Below are 20,258 nucleotides of genomic sequence, written 5' to 3'. Positions count from 1 at the left end.
AACCATTGGTTTGTAGCACAGATACAGTCTAATATTATATTGATCCATTTACTCCAAACTGCATACAGCTGTTTCAGGCTTGTTTAGTCCTCAGCAGAACAATTCATGGAAACAACATTCTGTGAAGCAGGGCTTGGGGGCAAGGAAAAAGTATAACCAGAGAGGTAATGGTGAGGAGGGCCAAAAGGAAAAAGCCCTTTATGGGTCTGTATATTGTTTATCTGTTTACAACTTTAAAACTCCAATAAGAAGAGCCAACATCCTGGTAAATCTTTAATTTCCCATTGAGTTAAGAAATGCCATATTCCAAGCTCCATGGACATCATAGCTTCCAAAAAATAAACTTTGCCTAACTTCAGCTCCTTGGCTTAAGAATTCAATTCACATCCATTTGTGTACAGGGAATTTATTCCTCTTGTGAATAAAAATAAAATTACATTTCTTATTGACTTTAAAAGCCTTGCTTTATATACACAAGCACTGGTTGTATTTCTGATTATTACTTCTATGCAGCTGGGTTACAGAATCCCGGGGTGGAGAGCGTAAAACAGCCTCTGTGCTCTGCCAGCAAATATTTACATACATAAAACTTCGCTTTTAGAGACTAAAGGAGCTGAAAAATACTGGATAGTAGTATGCAGTTATAATGGATATTTTTTTCCAAAACCAACATTTTTATTATAAACATTTTAACTGTATAGTGAGAAAGTTTTGTAGACAAAGTTTTTCTTTTAATCTTTTTAACCACTTGCCACCCGCCAATGACAAATTGACATCGGCAAAGTGGTTGTAGAATCCTGAGGACGTCATATGACGTCCTCAGGATTTTGAGCCGTTGCGCGCCCCCGGGGGCGCGCATCGTGGCGATCGTTGTTGCAGGGTGTCAGTATGACACCCCGCAACACCGATCAAGGTAAAGAGTCTCTCACAGAGACTCTATCCAACGTGATCAGCTGTGTCCAATCACGGCTGATCACGATGTAAACAGGAAAAGCCGGTAATCGGCTTTTCCTCACTCGCGTCTGTCAGACGCGAATAGAGGAGATCTGATCGACTGCTCCTGTGACAGGGGGGTTTGTGCTGATCGATTATCAGCACAGCCCCCCCGAGGATGCCCACTGGACCACCAGGGATGCCCACTGGACCACCAGGGATGCCCACTAGACCACCAGGGATGCAAAAAAAAAAGGTATGCCACCCTAGACCACCAGGGATGACAATGACACAAAAAATGGATGCCAATCAGTGCCGCAATGGATGCCAATCAGTGCCCACAATGGACATCACTGATTGGCAGGCATTGTTTGGCACTGATTGGCATCCATTAGTACAACACATACGATAGTGCCCATCTATGCCCATCCGTGCCACGTATCAGTGCCCATCCATGCCGCCTATCAGTGCCCATCCGTGCCGCCTATCCGTGCCCATCCGTGCCGCCTATCCGTGCCGCCCATCTGTGCCACCTATCCATGCCCTTCCGTGCCACCTATCCAAGCCCATCCATGCCGCCTATGAGTGCCCATCCGTGCCGCCCATCAATGCTGCATATTAGTGCCCATCAATGCCACCACATCAGTGCCACCTCATCGGTGCCCATCAGTGCCGCCTTATCAGTGCCCATCAGTGCAGTACTATCAGTGCCCATCAGTGAAGGAGAAAACGTACTTATTTACAATGTTTTATAACAGAAACAAAAAAAAAACGTTTTTTTTTTTCAAAATTTTCGGTTATTTTTTTATTTGAAGAAAATAAAAATCCCAGAGGTGATCAAATACAACCAAAAGAAAGCTCTATTTGTGGGTCCAAAATGATAAAAATTTAGTTTGGGTACAGTGTAGCATGACCGCGCAATTGTCATTCAAAGTGCAACAGTGCTGAAAGCTAAAAATTGGTCTGGGCGGGAAGGTGTATAAGTGCCCTGTATGGAAGTGGTTAAACCTCCCTGGACTTTAAGCTGTTTTTTTTTTTTAGTTTTCAGGAATAGGAACAATTGTTTTCTCAACCATTAACAGAACATTTATATGGTGTATTAGCCTCGTACACACGATAGGTTAACCGGAGGACAACGGTTTGAAGCACTGTTGTCTTAGGTTAACCGATGAAGCTGACTGATGGTCCGTCACGCCTACACACCATAGGTTTAATAACCGATCGTGTCAGAATGCAGTGAGGTAAAACACAACGACGTGCTGAAAAAAACGAAGTTCAATGCTTCCAAGCATGCGTCGACTTGTTAGTCGTGCCTACTAATGATCGGTTTTGACCTATCGGTTAGGAATCCATAGGTTAATTTTAAAGCAAGTTGGCTTTTTTTTTAACCTATGGTTAAATAACCTATGGGGCCCACACACGATCGGTTTTGACTGATGAAAACGGTCCTTCAGACCGTTGTCCTCTGGTTAACCTATCGTGTGTACGAGGCCTTACTTGCACTGTTACACTCCAATACTCGTGCACAAACATTATTATTATTATTATTTTTATTATACATGATTTATATAGCGCCAACAGTTTACACAGCACTTTAGAACATGAGGGCATACAGTACAGTTACAATACAATTCAACACAAGAGGAATCAGAGGGCCCTGCTCATTAAACATACATACACACACACACACATATATAACTGTCTAAAAGTTTTAGGCAGGTGTGAAAAAATATTATAGTAAAAATAATAGTATTTGGTGTGACCACCCTTTGCCATTGCCAAAATAACATCTTCTAGGTACATTTCACACAGTTTTTGAATGAATTTGTCAGGTAGGTTGTTCTAAAAATCTTGGAGAACTAACCATGGATCTTCTGTGGCCTCAAAAATGTCAGTCTCTTCACGTAGACCCAGACAGACTCAATGATGTTGAGATCAGGGCTCTGTGGGGGGCAAAACCATAATTTCCAGGACTTCTTGTTCTTCTTTACACAGAAGATAGTTCTTGGTGCCATTGGCTGCATATTTGGGGTCGTTGTCCTGCTGAATAATATGGTACCAATCACATGCTTCCCTGATGGTATCCATAGCTCCCAACTGTCCCTGATTTCAAGGGACTGTCCCTGATTTGGAGCAATGTCTCTCTGCCCCTCATTCCTCCTCCTTTGTCCCTCATTTTGGTCTGATCTTTATAGTTGTATAAATGCACTGTTTATCTTTCAAAAAGTGTTTCCCAATGCTAAACCTTTCATCCAATTTCTAAATTGCTGCATTTGTAAATGTCAAAAGTCAGAATAAAGTAATAATAGTAGTAAAAAAAAAAAAAAAAAAAAATTGTGGGTTTAACAACTTTTTTTTTGTATAATCTCCTATTAAAGTGGCGTGGCAGGGGTGTGTCCTATGCCTATATACTTTTGCCAATATGTGTCCCTCATTCCCATCTCAAAAAGTTGGGAGGTATGGGTATGACATGATGGATAAGTATCCGCCTGTATTTCTCAGCATTGAGGATACCTCTCACGTACCTGCTGGACCCAATGTGCAGGGAGCGGCCTCTCGTATACCACTGGCTCAGGAACCCCTGTTAGAGCAAACAGGAGCTCAAGTGTGCAAAGGGGCACAAGTGCCTGACAGGAAAGCTGAAGTAGAGGGCTGGATGCAGCAGCGGAAGGTTTTTTGTAGTTCAGAAGCAGGATGCAAGCAGCAGGCTGGGAACTGTAAACATAAACAGGAGAGAAGTGCTTGTGATCAGAAGATTGGTAAGTGAAGACAAGCCAGGTCAACCACAGGCAGGCAGATCAGGTACAGAAGCGGAATTTAGAGAATAGTCAAAGTCCAGGCCAGGTCAGTTGTCTGGCAGGCAGCAATCAGGTTTGGAGGAGAAGCAGAGACGTAGTCAGGACAAGCTGGGATCAGAGGCAGGCAGCAAGCAGGAGCAGTCAAGGGAAGAGCCGGATCAGGTAACAGGTCAGCAATCAGTAGCAGGGGTCTCAGGAAACGCTGTAGACTGGACAGCAAGGTGTCTGACCCCTTTAAATAGCATATTCTGGCGCCAAGTGCTGTCACTCCGCGCGGGAGCATGCTCCCGCGTGCGCCGTTCACGCTATTGCGCATGCGCCGAACAGCTCTTCTGCGCACGGCCAGTCTTCTGACACGATAGGGCTCAGGTAGGTATAAGGGGGGCTGGGGGGATCTGCACCCAGAAGGTATTTTACCTTAATGCATAGAACCTTGAACTTGTAGGACCACTTTAAGAATTGGTTAGCTCACTGTAGAATGCAAGCATTGGGTGGGCCTATTCACATCACTGATATTGTAGGATGCCATTGGTGGTGGGGGTGGGGGGTTTGGAAGTCGCCAAGGGAGTTAGAGGGCCTAAATATTCCTTATTTGCCACCCACATGAAGGAGGAATGCATGGGAAGTATACAACACCGACTTTAATTTTCTTGAACTCTACTGCCATAATGTCTTAGGTCTCGTACACATGACCGAGTTTCTCGGCAAAAACCAGCAAGAAACTTGCTGGGATTTTTTTTTTTTTTTCGAAGAAACCGGTCGTGTGTACATTTTTCGACGAGGAAACTGTCGAGGATCCCGTCGAGCCAAAAAGAGAGCATATCTCCCTTTTCCTCGATGGGAATGGAGAAACTTGCCTTGTCGAGTTCCTCGACAGCCTGACAAGGAACTCGACGAGGAAAACGATGTGTTTCGCCCGTCGAGTTCCTCGGTCGTGTGTACGAGGCTTAAGGGTTACATTGGAAATGTTGTTGCTGGGGATATAGGTAAAACACGTTTAACTGTCATTCAGCATCTCAGAATATCTCTGTAACTGCAAGCTCCACCAAAATATTCAAAACTCTATGCAAAATGAGTGGAATTTATTTATTTAATAGTTTGGCTAGATAGGAGTTTTATTTTAATTGAATGGAAAATCTTTAACGGGGGTTCACCCTATATAAAAAAATTTTTTTTTTTTTTTTCCTCTAGCATTAAATTCGGCATAGTAGCGCGAGCTACAGTATGCCTATCTGTATTTTTTTATCCCCGTACTCACTGTGCTATTGTACATTGAAGATTCCGGGGAATGGGCGTTCCTATGGAGAGAGAAGGTGATTGACGGCCGGCCCTGTCACGTCACGCTTCTCCGGAAATAGCCGAAATAGGTTTGGCTCTTCACGGCGTCTGCGCATAGCCTGTGCGCAGGCGCCGTGAAGAGCCGAGACCTGCTCCGGCTGTCTTCGGGGAGCGTGACGTGCCAGAGCCGGCCGTCAATCATCCTCCCTCTCCATAGGCACGCCCATTCCCCGCCGGAGTCGGAATCTTCAATGTGCAATAGCGCAGTGAGTACGGGGATAAAAAAATACAGATAGGCATACTGTAGCTCGCGCTACTATGCCGAATGTAATGCTAGACTGATGTTAAGGAGGGTGAACCACCGCTTTAAATACCCAATCAGGGGCAAAGTAAATATACAGAAAAATAACTTTTTTTCCTTGCACTTAATTGGATGTTTGAGGTGAACACAGTAGTATCTTCTTCTTCAAGCTAAAAGTGAAGTTTAATTTTGTAAAACAAACTCTATTTTCTGATAAATGAATCCTATTTTTCAATGACCATTGGCTCGGGCTTTCAAAAGTTAATAATAATGGTTCCAAAGTCTTCACTTACTGGTTGGTTTAAGAGGAAATTATGACTTTGTTGATGTTTCAAGCATTAAAACTTGTGTTTTAGATCATTATATATATATTTTGTAATATTTTTAACCACTTCCTTACTGGGCACTTAAACCCCCTTCCTGCCCAGAGGACTTTTTGCGATTCGGCACTGCGTCGCTTTAACTGACAATTGCGCGGTCGTGCGACGTGGCTCCCAAACAAAATTGACGTCCTTTTTTTCCCACAAATAGAGCTTTCTTTTGGTGGTATTTGATCACCTCTGCGGTTTTTATTTTTTGCGCTATAAACAAAAATAGAGCGACAATTTTGAAAAAAAAAATGTTTTACTTGTTGCTATAATAAATAGCTCAATTTTTTTTAAAAAACAAATTTTTATCCTCAGTCTAGGCCGATACGTATTCTACATATTTTTAGTAAAAAAAAATAAAAAATCGCAATAAGCGACTGGTTTGCGCGATCTGCGATTTTTATTGCGACTGCGACATTATGGCGGACACATCGGACACTTTTGACACATTTTTGGCACCATTCACATTTATACTGCAATCAGTGATATAAATATGCACCGATTACTGTATAAATGTGACTGGCAGGGAAGGGGTTAACACTAGGGGGTGAGGAAGGGGTTAAATGTATTCCCTATATAGTGTTCTAACTGTGGGGGAAGGGGGGTGACTGGGGGGTGACCGATCTGTGTCTCTATGTACAAGAGACACCGATCGGTCTCCTCTCTCCCTGACAGCACCGCTGTCTGTGAGAGCCGGCAATGAGAAATGATCTCATATGTAAACATATGAGATCATCTCTCATTGGCCGCACAGATCGCCTAGCAAACGGCCACTCCGATTGGCCGTTCACGGCGATCTGTGATTGGCTGTGTCCAAGGGACACGGCCAGCACAGGAGTTCCCCGCTGCGCGCTCGGGAGTGCGCGCGGGGAACGCGGAAAGGGGCGGACGTCAAATGACGGCGCCCCCGAGAAGTAGAACCACCCTGCGGCCGTATATAGTCGTACAGCCGTCGGGAAGTGGTTAATATTTGTTTTTACAAATAAATATTAACTGCATTACAAAAAAAATATCAGAGCACTATAGTTTTTCTAAAGATTGAGAACAGTAAAAGATTTTTACTTGTAGGTTTTTAGTCCTTGATTTACTGTTTGAATTACAAATTTCCAAGAAGTCACCAACACATCACTTGCATATTTGGCAACATTTGCTATTTTTTCCAGTGTTATACAAACCATCAACAATTTGTGAAGGTGCAAATAAATTAGCACATTTTATTTTTGTACTTTGAGCCCTCCCTGCTGAGTTACCCCATGTCAGTTGTGATTCTATTAATACTCCTTGCCCATTCACTCATGAGTAAATATCAGCTTGGGCCATTGAGGTCTGTAAACAACAGCCTTTTTTTGCAGTGTCAGTAAGGAAGGAGTTCTGGTCTAAAAGCTAATGTGAATGTACTATTCCATGAGGAAACGCATTCATGCTAAGGGCCAGATTCTCAAAAGAGATACGACGTCAATCACGTCGGGTCACAAGTTATTTACATAAAACACGCCCCCCTGTTCCAAATTTGAATTAGGTGGACTTACGCCGGCCTATTTACGCTATGCCGCCGCAACTTACGGAGCAAGTGCTTTGAGAATACAGCACTTGCCCGATTAAAATGTGGAGGCGTAACGTAAATAGGATACGTTACGCCCGCACAATAATACGCCGATCTACGAGAATCTGGCCCTAAGAGTGTAGCTTTAAAGTAAAGTGCTTTGTACAGGAAAACTCACAGTATTATCCCTCGTATTCTGCTTGTTACTGCAAGGCGACTTAAAGTGGGTGCAAACAGGTATTTGCACCCACTTCCGGCCACACAGTCTCGGGCAGACTGCGGGCATGACGTCACCTCCTGTCCCCCCGTCCCCCCTATGTGTTCTGGGAACACTCGGCTCCCTGTATACAGCGGGAGCCAATCAGCAGGCGTAGCGCGTTTTGTGCATTTTCGGCCACACAGTCTCGGCCATACTGCGGGCATGACGTCACCTCCCGTCCCCCCGTGGTGTTCTGGGAACACTCGGCTCCCAGTACACAGCGGGAGCCAATCGACAGGTGTAGCGTGACTCGTGCATTCGCCGTAGGGAACTGGGCAGTGAAGCCGGAGCGCTTCACTTCCTGGTTCCCCCACCGAGGATGGCGGGGGGGCAGCAGAGTGACGAGTGATCGCTCGTCCTCTGCTGCGGACGGCGCTGGACTCCAGGACAGGTAAGTGTCCTAATATTAAAAGTCAGCAGCTGCAGTATATGTAGCTGCTGGCTTTTAATATTTTTTTTTTTTCAGCGGGCATCCGCTTTAACCAGTAGGGGGTGAGGAAGGGGTTAAGTGTGTCCTAGGGAGTGATTCTAACTGTGTGGGGGCTGGGCTACCAGTGACATGACAGTGATTGCTGCTCCTGATGACAGGGAGCAGTAGATCACTGTCCTGTCACTAGGCAGAACAGGGAAATGCCTTGTTTACACAGGCATCTCCCTGTTCTGTCGCTCCGTGACACGATCGCGGGACACCGGCGGGCACGGTCACGAAGCTTGCGGCAGTGACGCAGTATTTGTATGTTGCTTTGCGCAACCGTGCCATTCTGCGGAAATATATGCACTAGCGGCGGTCGGCAAGTGGTTAATATCTTGCGCAGGTTTGGCTCTGCTTTCCGCAAGTAGCAAAGGTCTTTGATTTTGTAACTGAGCTCCCATTTTCAAAAAAACAAGATAATAAATTCTGTTATTGTCTGAACTTGGTTTGCTTTTTTTTATGGTGAGCAGTAAACTTACTTCAGGGATTTTCACTTTACCTTCATAAACAAGCTCTTCAAATTATCCTTGCTTAGCCTTTGGTATGCTATCTTTTGCATATCTAAGTATGTAGATTTTTCTCTCAGTTGTTTCATTTTAAGCTTCTGACTCATGTTAGCTTGTATTTTGCATAATACATTCTATTTGTAAGTTGAATAATAAGAGACACTATACAGCACAGTAGTACCGCTCTCCTCTCTAGCTATCAGAATACATCTCTCAGTGATCTGACCACAAACACGTAAACTCTGGTTACTGCGAGTTACTGTAATGCTGTGTTGTTATTCTTTTGGCCTCTACTGAGAGAATAATGAGGAGTCCACTAGGAATTCCAAATTTTAGATGTTTCCTTATTGTTAAAGAGGCTGTAAAGGTACAATTTTTTTTCCTAGCTTCCTTTACCTTAGTGCAGTCCTCCTTCACTTACCTCATCCTTCCATTTTGCTTTTAAATGTCCTTATTTCTTCTGAGAAATCCTCACTTCCTGTTCTTCTGTCTGTGACTACACACAGTAATTTGAGGCTTTCTCCCTGGTGTGGAGTGTCGTGCTCGCCCCCTCCCTTACAGGAGAGTCATGACGCCCACTAACACACAGCTCCTTTCTCTATCTGCAACGTAGAGAGCGTCCTGACTCTCCCGTAGTCCAAGGGAGGGGGCGAGCACGACACTCCACACCAGGGAGAAAGCCTTGCATTACTGTGTGGAGTTACAGACAGAAGAACAGGAAGTGAGGATTTCTCAGAAGAAATAAGGACATTTAAAAGCAAAATGGAAGGATGAGGTAAGTGAAGGAGGACTGCACTAAGGTAAAGGGAGCTATTTAGGAAAAACAAATTGTACCTTTACAACCCCTTTAAGCCTAGCACGCACTGCTATTTGTTTTCATTCAGCCAACCCAGCAGGCTGAACGAAATAAAAAAAAATACAGCTCAGATCAGAGCCACTGTACTAACAATTCAATGTTAGTACAACAATCTCCCTTGCTGTTCTATTGGGTTTTGATATGGGGGATGGCCCTCCTGCCATAACACTCTGGTCAGCGCTCTCAGCTATTGGCTGAGAGCGCAGACCGGGACCTGGACGACATACCTTTTTTTGGCCGGCTTCTGTTGAAGGGGCATGACTGAAAAAGGTCTGGGGGTAGATTCACGTACCTCGGCGCATTAATACTCTGGGCGCAGCGTATCTAAGATACACTACGCCGCTGCAACTTATTTTTTTTTTAGAATCCTCAAAGAATTTGCGCCGTAAGTTACGGCGGCGTCGTGTATCTTTGGCGGCGTAAGGGCGCGCCATTTAAATCTCTGTGATGGGGGCGTGTTTTATGTAAATACGTCGTGACCCGACGTAAACGACGTTTTTTTAACTGCGCATGCGCCGTCCGTGGGGGTATCCCAGTGTGCATGCTCGAAATTAAAATGGAACCAGCCAATGCTTACGACGGTGACGTCATTCTACGCAAATCCCTATTCGCGAACGACTTACGCAAACAACGTAAAAAATAAAAAATGCGAGGCGGGAACGATGGCCATACTTAACATTGAGTACGCCTCATAATAGCAGGTTTAACTATACGCCGGAAAAAGCCGACCGCAAACGACGTAAAAAACTGCGCCGGCCGGACGTACGTTCGTGGATCGCCTTAAATAGCTAATTTGCATACTCAACGCGGAATCCGACGGAAACGCCACCTAGCGGCAGCCGGAAAATTGCACCTTAAGCTCCGACGGCGTACTAAGACGTACGCCTGTCGGATCCCTCCGAGATGCCGTCGTATCTTGTTTTGTAGATACAAAACAAAGATACGACGCGACAATTTGAAATTACGTGGCGTATCAATAGATACGCCGGCGTAATTGTTCTGTGGATCTGGCCCCTGGTGTCCAGGTCCCCGCTCTGCTAACCAGAGTGTTCTGGCAGGGGGGCCATCAGAGCTTCTGTCGGACCGGCTGTGGTACACACGGGCCGAATGTCGGCCGTTTTTTTTGGAACCGGTCGATGCCGCCCAACATTTGGCTCGTGTACAGGGCTTTAGTGTATGTGACAGTGGTCACTTGGACAAATAGAGATGTGAAACCCCCTCTCACAGACAAAAATAAAGACCATAGTTGCTAACCATTCCCTATCAAATACAAAAAGCTTTAGAAGTTGGATAGGTTGGCATAATTTTTTACCAGAGTAGGAAAATATTAGCACCTCCCGTAAATTTTCATTGTTAACTGTGTTCTAGGTGGGGAGAGTCGGCCTCTTTTTTTATTTGTTACCGGGACAGAAAGTGATTCTAAACCAGAACAGGAGGAGAGAGGTAGATCTTCAAATGGAAAATCTGTTCCAGTAACAACTGTTTACCACCTTCAGCCCAGAGCATTTGGCTGCCAAATGACCGGGCCACTTTTTGCGATTCGGCATTGTGTCGTGGTAACTGACAATTGCGCGGTCGTGCGACGTGGCTCCCAAACAAAATTTACGTCCTTTTTTTCTTCACAAAAATAGCTTTCTTTTGGTGGTTTTGTGCGGTTAAAAAATGTTGCGCTATAAACAAAAATAGAACGACAATTTTGAAAAAAAGCAATATTTTTGACTTTTTGCTATAATAAATATCCCCTGAAAATATATAAAAACATGGGGCCTAATCCTCAAAAGAGATACGACGGAGTAACTGCTGTTATGCCGTCGTATCCCTGTTTATAACTATGGAACTGAACTGAACTGATCCGGCATGTGTAATTGAATTACACTGTCGGATCTTAGGATGCAGTACCGCATCCGCCGCTGGGGGCATTTCGCATCGAAATGCCGCATCGGGTATGCAAATTAGGACTTATGGAGATCCACGAAGCTTTTCAGCTTCGTTTTTTCTCCGTAAGTTTTATTTTGCAAACGCAAAATTAGGGCTGCTTTTACAAAGTGTAAACTGTTTACACCTTGTAAAAACAGACCTTTCTTGCTAGCGACGCAATTTTTTTTAAATTTTAAATTTTTTTTTTTGGCGCCGTATCTTTTTTTTTACCCGACGCAACTTTATTGTCCCGTCGCAATCCACAAAGCCCGACGTAACGTAATTTCGCGCTATGCACGTCGGGAAAATGACGTCACGAGCATGCGCAGTACGGCCGGCGCGGGAGCGCGCCTCATTTAAATGGGAATCGCCCCCTGGAGAAGAGGAACGCCTTGCGCCGGCCGGATTTAAGTTACACCGCTCAAAATTTCTAGGTAAGTGCTTTGTGGATCGGGCACTTAGGTAGAAATTTTGCGGCGTGTAACTTAAATAGGAAAAATTACGTTACGCCCGCTGGCTGAGGATTTGGCCCATGTTTTTTTTCCTCAGTTTAGGCCGGTACGTATTCTTCTACATTTTTTTTAGTAAAAAAATATTGCAATAAGCATTTAGGGGAATAGTTTTATGGCATTTTTATTAATATTTTTTTTTACTAGTAATGGCGGCGATCAGTGTGACTGCGACATTTGGGACCATTGTCATTTATACAGCGATCAGTGCTATAACAATGCACTGATTGCTGTGTAAATGACACTGGCAGGGAAGGGGTTAACCACTAGGGGGCGAGGAAGGTGTTAAGTGTGTCCTAGGAAAAGATTCTAACTGTGTGGGGGAGTGGCTTACTTTGACACGACACTGATCGCTGCCCCCAATTACAGGGACATTTGGGACCATTGTCATTTATACAGGGATCAGTGCTATAAAAATGCACTGATTGCTGTGTAAATGACACTGGCAGGGAAGGGGTTAACCACTAGGGGGCGAGGAAGGGGTTAAGTGTGTCCTAGGAAAAGATTCTAACTGTGTGGGGGTGTGGCTTACTTTGACACGACACTGATCGCTGCCCCCAATTACAGGGACATTTGGGACCATTGTCAATTATACAGGGAACAGTGCTATAAAAATGCACTGATTGCTGTGTAAATGACACTGGCAGTGAAGGGGTTAACCACTAGGGGGCGAGGAAGGGGTTAAGTGTGTCCTAGGAAAAGATTCTAACTGTGTGGGGGCGTGGCTTACTTTGACACGACACTGATCGCTGCTCCCAATTACAGGGAGCAGACGATCAGTGTCCTGTCACTGGGCAGAACAGGGAGATACCGTGTTTACATAGGCATCCCCCCGTTCTGCAGCTCCGTGACACGATCGCGGGACACTGGCGGACATCGAGTCCGTGGGTCCCGTGGGTAAGGTCATAGAGCTCGCAGCAAATTTAAAGGACTTGCCTCTACACCAATATGCCTGTCTGTGCTATTCTGCCGACGTAAAAGTGTGTGCGCTGGTCGGCAAGTGATTAAAAAGGGGTTTTGCAATCATTGTGAAGACATTTCTGATCACTTCCTATTGTGTCCCTGGGACTGGAAGTGAAGGGAAATCTTCCCAGTGGGACAGAATTTTTAAATATTCCTATGCTTTCCAAAAAAATTCTGTAGATACTGGTTTCCACCAAAATTGGACCTACATGTGTATGACTATGGTAGGGGCATCACGAATAGACCTACCTTGGGTGCAGTGACTGAAGAGAATAGTTCAGTGTTCTCTGTGAAGCAACACAATAAAGATTGTCAGTACTACATAAGTAAAATTCTACAACCTCAATTCCACAAAAGCTGGGATGCTGTGTAATATCTGCATAAAAACAGAATGCAATGATTTGCAGATCTCATAACCCCATATTTTATTCAACTCTCTAAGATGCTCTTTTTGTATCCAATCATGTTAGTTATCTGTTGCCAATTAACCTAAAAAGTTGCAAAATGTTCTTCTAGCTCTTCACTGTTAGTCCCAATTTGTCATCTTTTTGTTGCTATGTCCCAACTTTTTTGAGACATGTTGCTACCATCAATTTCAAAATGACCTTATTTTTTTCTTAAAGTGGAGTTTCCATCCCAATTTTTTTTTTCATTATTGTGCTCATTAGACCTAAACAAGTAAAATAATAAAAAAAAACTCATCTGGAAATGCCTGTTGCTATGCGGTCCCACAAAATCTGCCTTTGAAATCACCTAGGATTCTGACATCATCTCCCTCTAATGCTCCTGGGAAATGTGTGTCATCATTTCCCAGGATGCAGTGCACTGTCCAATTATCACTCCCCATCCAAGACTTCCAGGAAGTAAGTGCTTGTAGGCTTCGCAATGCCCACAAGCAAAATGACAACTGTGTGGACATTTTATAAACTATCTTTTTTGAATATCTATGCGGATCGGCTGCGGATTGTAAAATAGTAAGTGACCGGATTTATATTATAAAAACGCAGGATGAAAGGACATACATTTAAAAAATGCCAATTGTGGTTGGAACTCCGCTTTAAAATGATACACGTCCTCAGTTTAAATATTTGATATGTTTTCTATTTTCTAGTGTGAATATAATATGGGTTTAGGAGATTTGCAAATCTTTGTAATATGTTGTATGTAAATTTTACACAGCATCCCAACTTTTTTTGGAATTGGGGTCATATATTTACACACTTCATCTGGAAATAATATAAAACAGTCTTCTGGTATAAAGACAATAATTCTAATAAAACTAAAGGCAGAATAACAAAAAAAACTTTTTTTTTTCCAATTAGATTATCTCATACAAATATTTTTATGATGGTCCAACCCCATAAATAATGACAATTCAAATCACTAAACTAAAATTCAACAACAGTAAATATAGGGGCAGATCCAGGTAGATCGGCGCATTCTTCCGTCCGGCGTAGTGTATCTATGATACGCTACGCCGCCGTAACTTACATTTTTTTTTGTATCCTGAAAGAATTTCCGCCGTAAGTTACGGTGGCGTAGCGTAACTTAGGCGGCGTAAGGGCGCGCAATTCAAATGTATGTGATGGGGGCGTGTTTTATGTAAATACGTCTTGACCCGACGTAAATGACGTATTTTTTTCAACTGGGGGTATCCCAGTGCGCATGCTCGAAATTAAACCGGAACCAGCCAATGCTTACGACGGTGACGTCATTCTACGCAAATCCCTATTCGCGAACGGCTTACGCAAACGACGTAAAAAATTCAAAATGCGAGGCGGGAACGACGGACCATACTTAACATTGAGTACGCCTCATAATAGCAGGTTTACCTATACGCCAGAAAAAGCTGAACGCAAACTACGTAAAAAAATGCGCCGGCCGGACGTACGTTCGTGGATCGCCGTAAATAGCTAATTTGCATACTCGACGCAGAATTCGACGGAAACGCCACCTAGCGGCCGCCGAAAAATTGCACCTTAAGATCCGACGGCGTACTAAGACGTACGCCTGTCGGATCCCTCCGAGATGCCGTCGCATCTTGTTTTTTAGATACAAAACAAAGATACGACGCGCAAAATTTGAAATTACGTGGCGTATCAATAGATAAGCCGGCATAATTGTTCTGTGGATCTGGCCCCTGGTGTCCAGGTCCCCGCTCTGCTAACCCGAGTGTTCTGGCAGGGGGGCCATCAGAGCTTCTGTCGGACCGGCTGTGGTACACAAGGGCCGATAGTGTGAATATAATATTGGTTTAGGAGATTTGCAAATCTTTGTAATATGTTGTATGTAAATTTTATACAGCGTCCCAACTTTTTTTGGAATTGGGGTCATATATTTACATACTTCATCTGGAAATAATATAAAACAGTGTTCTGGTATAAAGACAATCCTAAGTGTAATTCTAATAAAACTAAAGGTAAAAAACAAAAAAAAAAAAAAATTCCAATTAGATTATCTCATACAAATATTTTTATGATGGTCCAACCCCATAAATAATGACAATTCAAATCACTAAACTAAAATTCAACAACAGTAAATCTAGCCTTTGGTATAATTTCTTAATAATCATAAAAACAATACATAATAAACTTCAAACACCCAAAACTAATTTCTTATAGCCCTAAACATAAATAATTAAAATACATTCATTTCTTTATGACTGCTGCTCGTGAGATTGTGAAACATTAATATACAAGAAAAATAATTATTATTAAATACATTTGTTCATCCTTTAACCTTCCCTGTTATTGCGACGCTGATGCCACAGGCAGCCAGTTATTAAAATTCTCATCAGCCTCCCATAGGATCAGGTCTGTGGCAGAACACGGTCAAAAGGAAATACATATGTATTAATATTCAACAGAGCATGGAATGAAAATGCAAAGCATTTGAAGTAAGAGCTTTACAGGTTATACGTTTTTTAGCTCACCCAGCAAGAAAACAGGGCTGTATTATGAAACCCAATGGGATAGTATATATCTATATCTATACAGTATATATATATTATATAGATCTTATTATTGTGTCTGCAACTTAATATTTTCCAAGCCACTGCAAAGCAACTGTTGCTACAGTAATGGGAAAGCCAGGCCTGGAGCTGTGTACAGAAGCATAAGTCCTGCTTGACTCGATTTGAAAGGACAGAGCCGCAGATGGTTAATAACAGGGAAAGATGTGGTGTGATGAGTTAGACACTTTCAGTGATTGAAGCTCCAGAGTTGGACTAAGGAGGCTTGAGAGACCACCTAGTGTTCCGACACGTGATACAGTGTTAGATGAGCATTCCCAACCTTCTGCCCTTAGTTATATTATTTTTCCAGACTGGGACCAAGTGTAGTGAATACCAATAAGGTATTATTCGTAACTACTGATTTGTCGCTGCAGCTAGGTGAGTTCTTAGGCTGGGTTCACACTTATGCGAACTGGATGCAGGTTTCCCCTGCAGGGCAGGAGACTGTGACCGGCTCTTAGTGGAGCCGGTTCATACATCCCTGGAGCAGCCGTGGAGTGGATTGCACAGAGGTCCTGTGCATCTTTGGCGCCGTTTCAGGTCCGAATTCTGGCAAAATGTGGTCCTGTTTCGTCCCTGAAATAGAGAACAGGGAGGCACCGAAACCCGGCTGTGTGCTGTAACCAAATTCAGTGTTGTAACTAGGCATGTGCATTTCGTTTCGTTCCGAATCGAAATTCGGACAAATTTTTCATTATTCGGACATTCGGATGCACCCGAATTGCAATATTAATGAATTTACCGAATCCGAACGAATGTTTTCGATTCCGAATCGAAAACCCGCAGACGAAATTCGATCGGAATTCGAAAAAAATAAAAATAAATTTGAATCGAATTCGAAAACAAATTCTATTCGAAAAGAGACTATTTGTTTTAGAATCCGGTCGAAATATTTTCGAATTCGACCGGATTTTTCGAAATTCGGTCGAAAACGAACGAATTCCGAAAACGGTCGAAATATTTTCGAATTAGACCGGATTTTTCGAAATTCAGTCGAAAACGAACGAATTCCGAAAACAAATTTAACACATGTAACGAATCTAACTTAACGAAATTAATTAAATAACAAATTAAAACAAAACAAAACAAATTTTTCCCTTTTGCACATGCCTAGTTGTAACGACACCCTGTGTATAAAAAGGGTTAAAGTCGATTAGGACATTCCATTCCCGAACACAAGGAAGCTACCAACACTCCAACCATCCAAAGAAGAAACCCATACGAATAATTCTTCCCCAAATACGAGACGAGGCTCCGTGTTGAAGGTCAAACAGGAATATATCTTTATTGAGGAATACAGTCTTATATACAGTAAAAGAGGTTCCTACAACCTGCTCATATTACGCTGAAAATACACCCGTGGCCAGACCTAATTAACATGAGCTAATTAACTAATCCCTTTAAGCAGCCAAGATGACTCAGAGGCATGACCTTTAGGCTAGACTTGCCATCTTGTAGCTCAGAAGACACAATCAACATTATCACCAATCAACACAGAAATCCTTCACACAATTACAGGGTCAATTAGCACAAGCCACAATGAAAGACCCTTATGCCGCGTACACACCATCGGTCAAACCGATGAGAACCCCATCAGTTAATTATCCATAGGTTAAAAAAAACAATCTTGTTTTAAATTTAACCGATGGATACCTAACCGATAGAAAAAAAAACGATCGTTAGTAGGCACGTCCATCGGTTAAAAATCCACGCATGCTCAGAATCAAGTCGACGCATGCTTGAAAGCATTGAACTTTGTTTTTTTCAGCACGTCGTGTTTTACGTCACTGTGTTCTGACACGATCGGTTTTTTAACCGATGGTGTGTAGGCGCGACGGACCATCAGTCAGCTTCATCGGTTAACCGATGAAAATGGTCCTTCAGACGGTTTTCATCGGATGGACCGATCGTGTGTACAGGCTTAAGAAGTTATCCTAGACTCATTTACTTTATAACAGACAACAGACAGACAGGTGACTGGAGGTGATGACATTAGCATCTCCTTAAGGTATATGTCCCAACAGTATGAATGAGTCACTCTTTCTAATATGGCATGAATCCTGGGAGATATTGTGGATAAATAATACTGTCCCATTTTAAGTAATCCAAGACATTTCTTAATTTCCATTATTTTCTTGCTCACTCTGTGCCCCTAAGGCCCTGTACACACCATCGGATCTGTCCGCTGAAAACGGTCCGCCGGACCGTTTTCAGCAGACATGTCCGCTGCGTCCGGCTGCCGGATTTCTGTCTGATGGTTGTACACACCATCAGACAGAAATCCGCACGTAAACAATACACGGGGCGTGGCCGTGACGATGACGCGGCGACGTGGGCGGCCTTGAAGTTCAAAGCTTCCACGCATGCGTCGAATCAGTACGACGCATGCGAGGGATGGCGGTCGGTCAGACGTGTCCGGTGAGTCTGTACAGACGACCGAACACATCCGACCGACAGGTTTCCAGCGGACAGATTTCTTAGCATGCTAAGAAATTTTTATCCGCAGGAAACTGTCCGATCCGCCGGACAATTGTCCGCTCGGGCCTACACGCGACCGGATCTGTCCCCTGAAACTGGTCCGTCGGACCAGTTTCAGCGGATAGATCCGGTCGTGTGTACGGGGCCTAATAGACACAGGGTGATTTAGACATAGGAGGTGCATGGTGAGCTGAAGGGTATCCCATACTTTCCAAGATATTCTGGGTTCCATGGGCCCTCCTGTTACAAGTGTAAACCCAGCCTAAGGGTCTTTGAGAAACCGGAGTTAAAGGGGTTGTAAAGGTTTGTTTTTTATTTTCTAAATAGGTTCCTTTAAGCTAGTGCATTGTTGGTTCACTTACCTTTTCCTTCGATTTCCCTTCTAATTTTTTTTATTTGTCTGAATTTCTCACTTTCTGTTTCTCCTTAGTAAGCTTTCCACCATCATCCATGGGGGTTAGTCAGCCAGAACAACTTACTGAAGAGGAACAGTAAGTGAGAAATTCAGACAAAGAAAACAAAGAAAAAAAAACATTTAGAAGGGAAATCGAAGGAAAATGCACTAGCTTAAAGGAACCTATTTAGAAAATAAAAAACAAACCTTTACAACCCCATTAATAAAGATAGGGCTGCCATTTTGGGTATGGTGCCACTTCATTCCATAATGGTCTTCTTATGATCTAGTTTGGGTCCAAAATTACATCAGCATTAGTTTGACACATCCATTGAGATCTTTGTGTGGGACTGTAGGAAAAGCAGACAGGAGGGAGCAAATGCCTAGTGCATTACCAAAAGATGTATTGTTATAAACACATGAGCCAAATACTCACAAGCAAAGAAAGATGCAAGCATTGTATCACACCAATCACAAATCCAGTGCTAGTGAAGTGTCTCCTAAACCAATGCGCCACTTGATTGGCAACCTGGTGCATTTTGAGGGATGTAACCCCTTCCTTAGAGCTAGATCTGCTGGCAGTGCCAGTCTGCTGCTACCAGTCAAATCCAGTGAGGAGAAAGTGAGGATGGGGCTGACCCACAGTGTATGTGTCTATAGACAAATGAAGCCCAGCTTGGGATTGGGCCGGCACATGTGCCTCAATAGCAAGCAGCTTGTTATGGGGCAGACACAGAAAAGGAGGAGCCAAGCTCACCGGGGCAGGGGGAACCAGAAGGGGAGGTTCAGGGCAACTCAATGCAGTTACAGTAAGTTTAACATGTTTGTTATTTGACTTAAAAAAACAAAAAAAGCTTTACTATGACTTGAATCAATATCTACAAAATAACCTTTTTGCTATTCCTTTGCAGGTTTGAAGTCTTTAGGATTGACAATTGCCCAGTGCTATGAAGAAGTAGGTCTCTTACTTCTCTTCTTGTCAGTGGGTATCTCCATATTCTCCGCCCTGGAGTATGCTGTTGAATTCAACGTTCCTGACACAACCTTTACCAGTGTACCAAGTGCCTGGTGGTGGGCGACAACCTCAATGACAACTGTTGGTTATGGTGATATCAGGCCAGACACGACAGTTGGCAAAATTATTGCCTTCCTGTGCATCTTGTCGGGGATTTTAGTCTTAGCACTGCCCATTGCCATTATAAATGACCGCTTTGCTGCCTGTTACTTTACATTAAAGATGAAAGAAGCCGCACTCAGACAGAGGGAAGCGTTGAAGAAACTCATGAAAAACATAAGTATGGAATCGGACATAAATGTGAACCTGCGAGACATTTATGCCAAGAGTATCATGGAGATGTTACGAATAAAAACCAGAGAGCGAGCAAGTACGAGAAGCAGCGGTGGAGATGATTTTTGGTAACCCATGATGTTTTTTATACAGTATTAAATATATAATTTCCCTTCTGTGTCTTTTATTTGCAATTAGTATGAGGTGTCCATACATGCTTATACAATTGCTCACTTTTTATGTTTTTGAAAATCTCAAATTTTCTCCTTGATATTTATGCCTCATGCACACTTGATGTTTTTGGACATTTTTACAGCTGCTGTTTTTGGTTTCCGCATTGGCGTGTGCACAGGGTGTGCCAGGTGTGCCCAGGCATACCATA

At 43.3% G+C, this 20,258-nt stretch overlaps 1 protein-coding gene across 1 annotated transcript in view; it reads left to right on the top strand.

The window, feature by feature from the left end:
- The window catches only part of KCNV1 (potassium voltage-gated channel modifier subfamily V member 1), a 54,979-nt gene extending 34,931 nt beyond the window's left edge, over positions 1 to 20,048 (top strand). Inside the window, exon 2 of the mRNA XM_040352018.1 lies at positions 19,500 to 20,048. Within this exon, the coding sequence (XP_040207952.1) occupies positions 19,500 to 20,008 (509 nt within the window). The 3' untranslated portion in view covers positions 20,009 to 20,048. The remainder of the gene's footprint in view (positions 1 to 19,499) is intronic.
- The last annotated feature ends 210 nt before the right edge of the window (positions 20,049 to 20,258 follow it).

This window comes from Rana temporaria, chromosome 5 (assembly GCF_905171775.1).
Source record: "Rana temporaria chromosome 5, aRanTem1.1, whole genome shotgun sequence".
NCBI lineage: Eukaryota > Metazoa > Chordata > Amphibia > Anura > Ranidae > Rana > Rana temporaria.
Note: the sequence above shows the minus strand (reverse complement) of the source record. Positions and strands in the feature narration are given on the sequence as shown.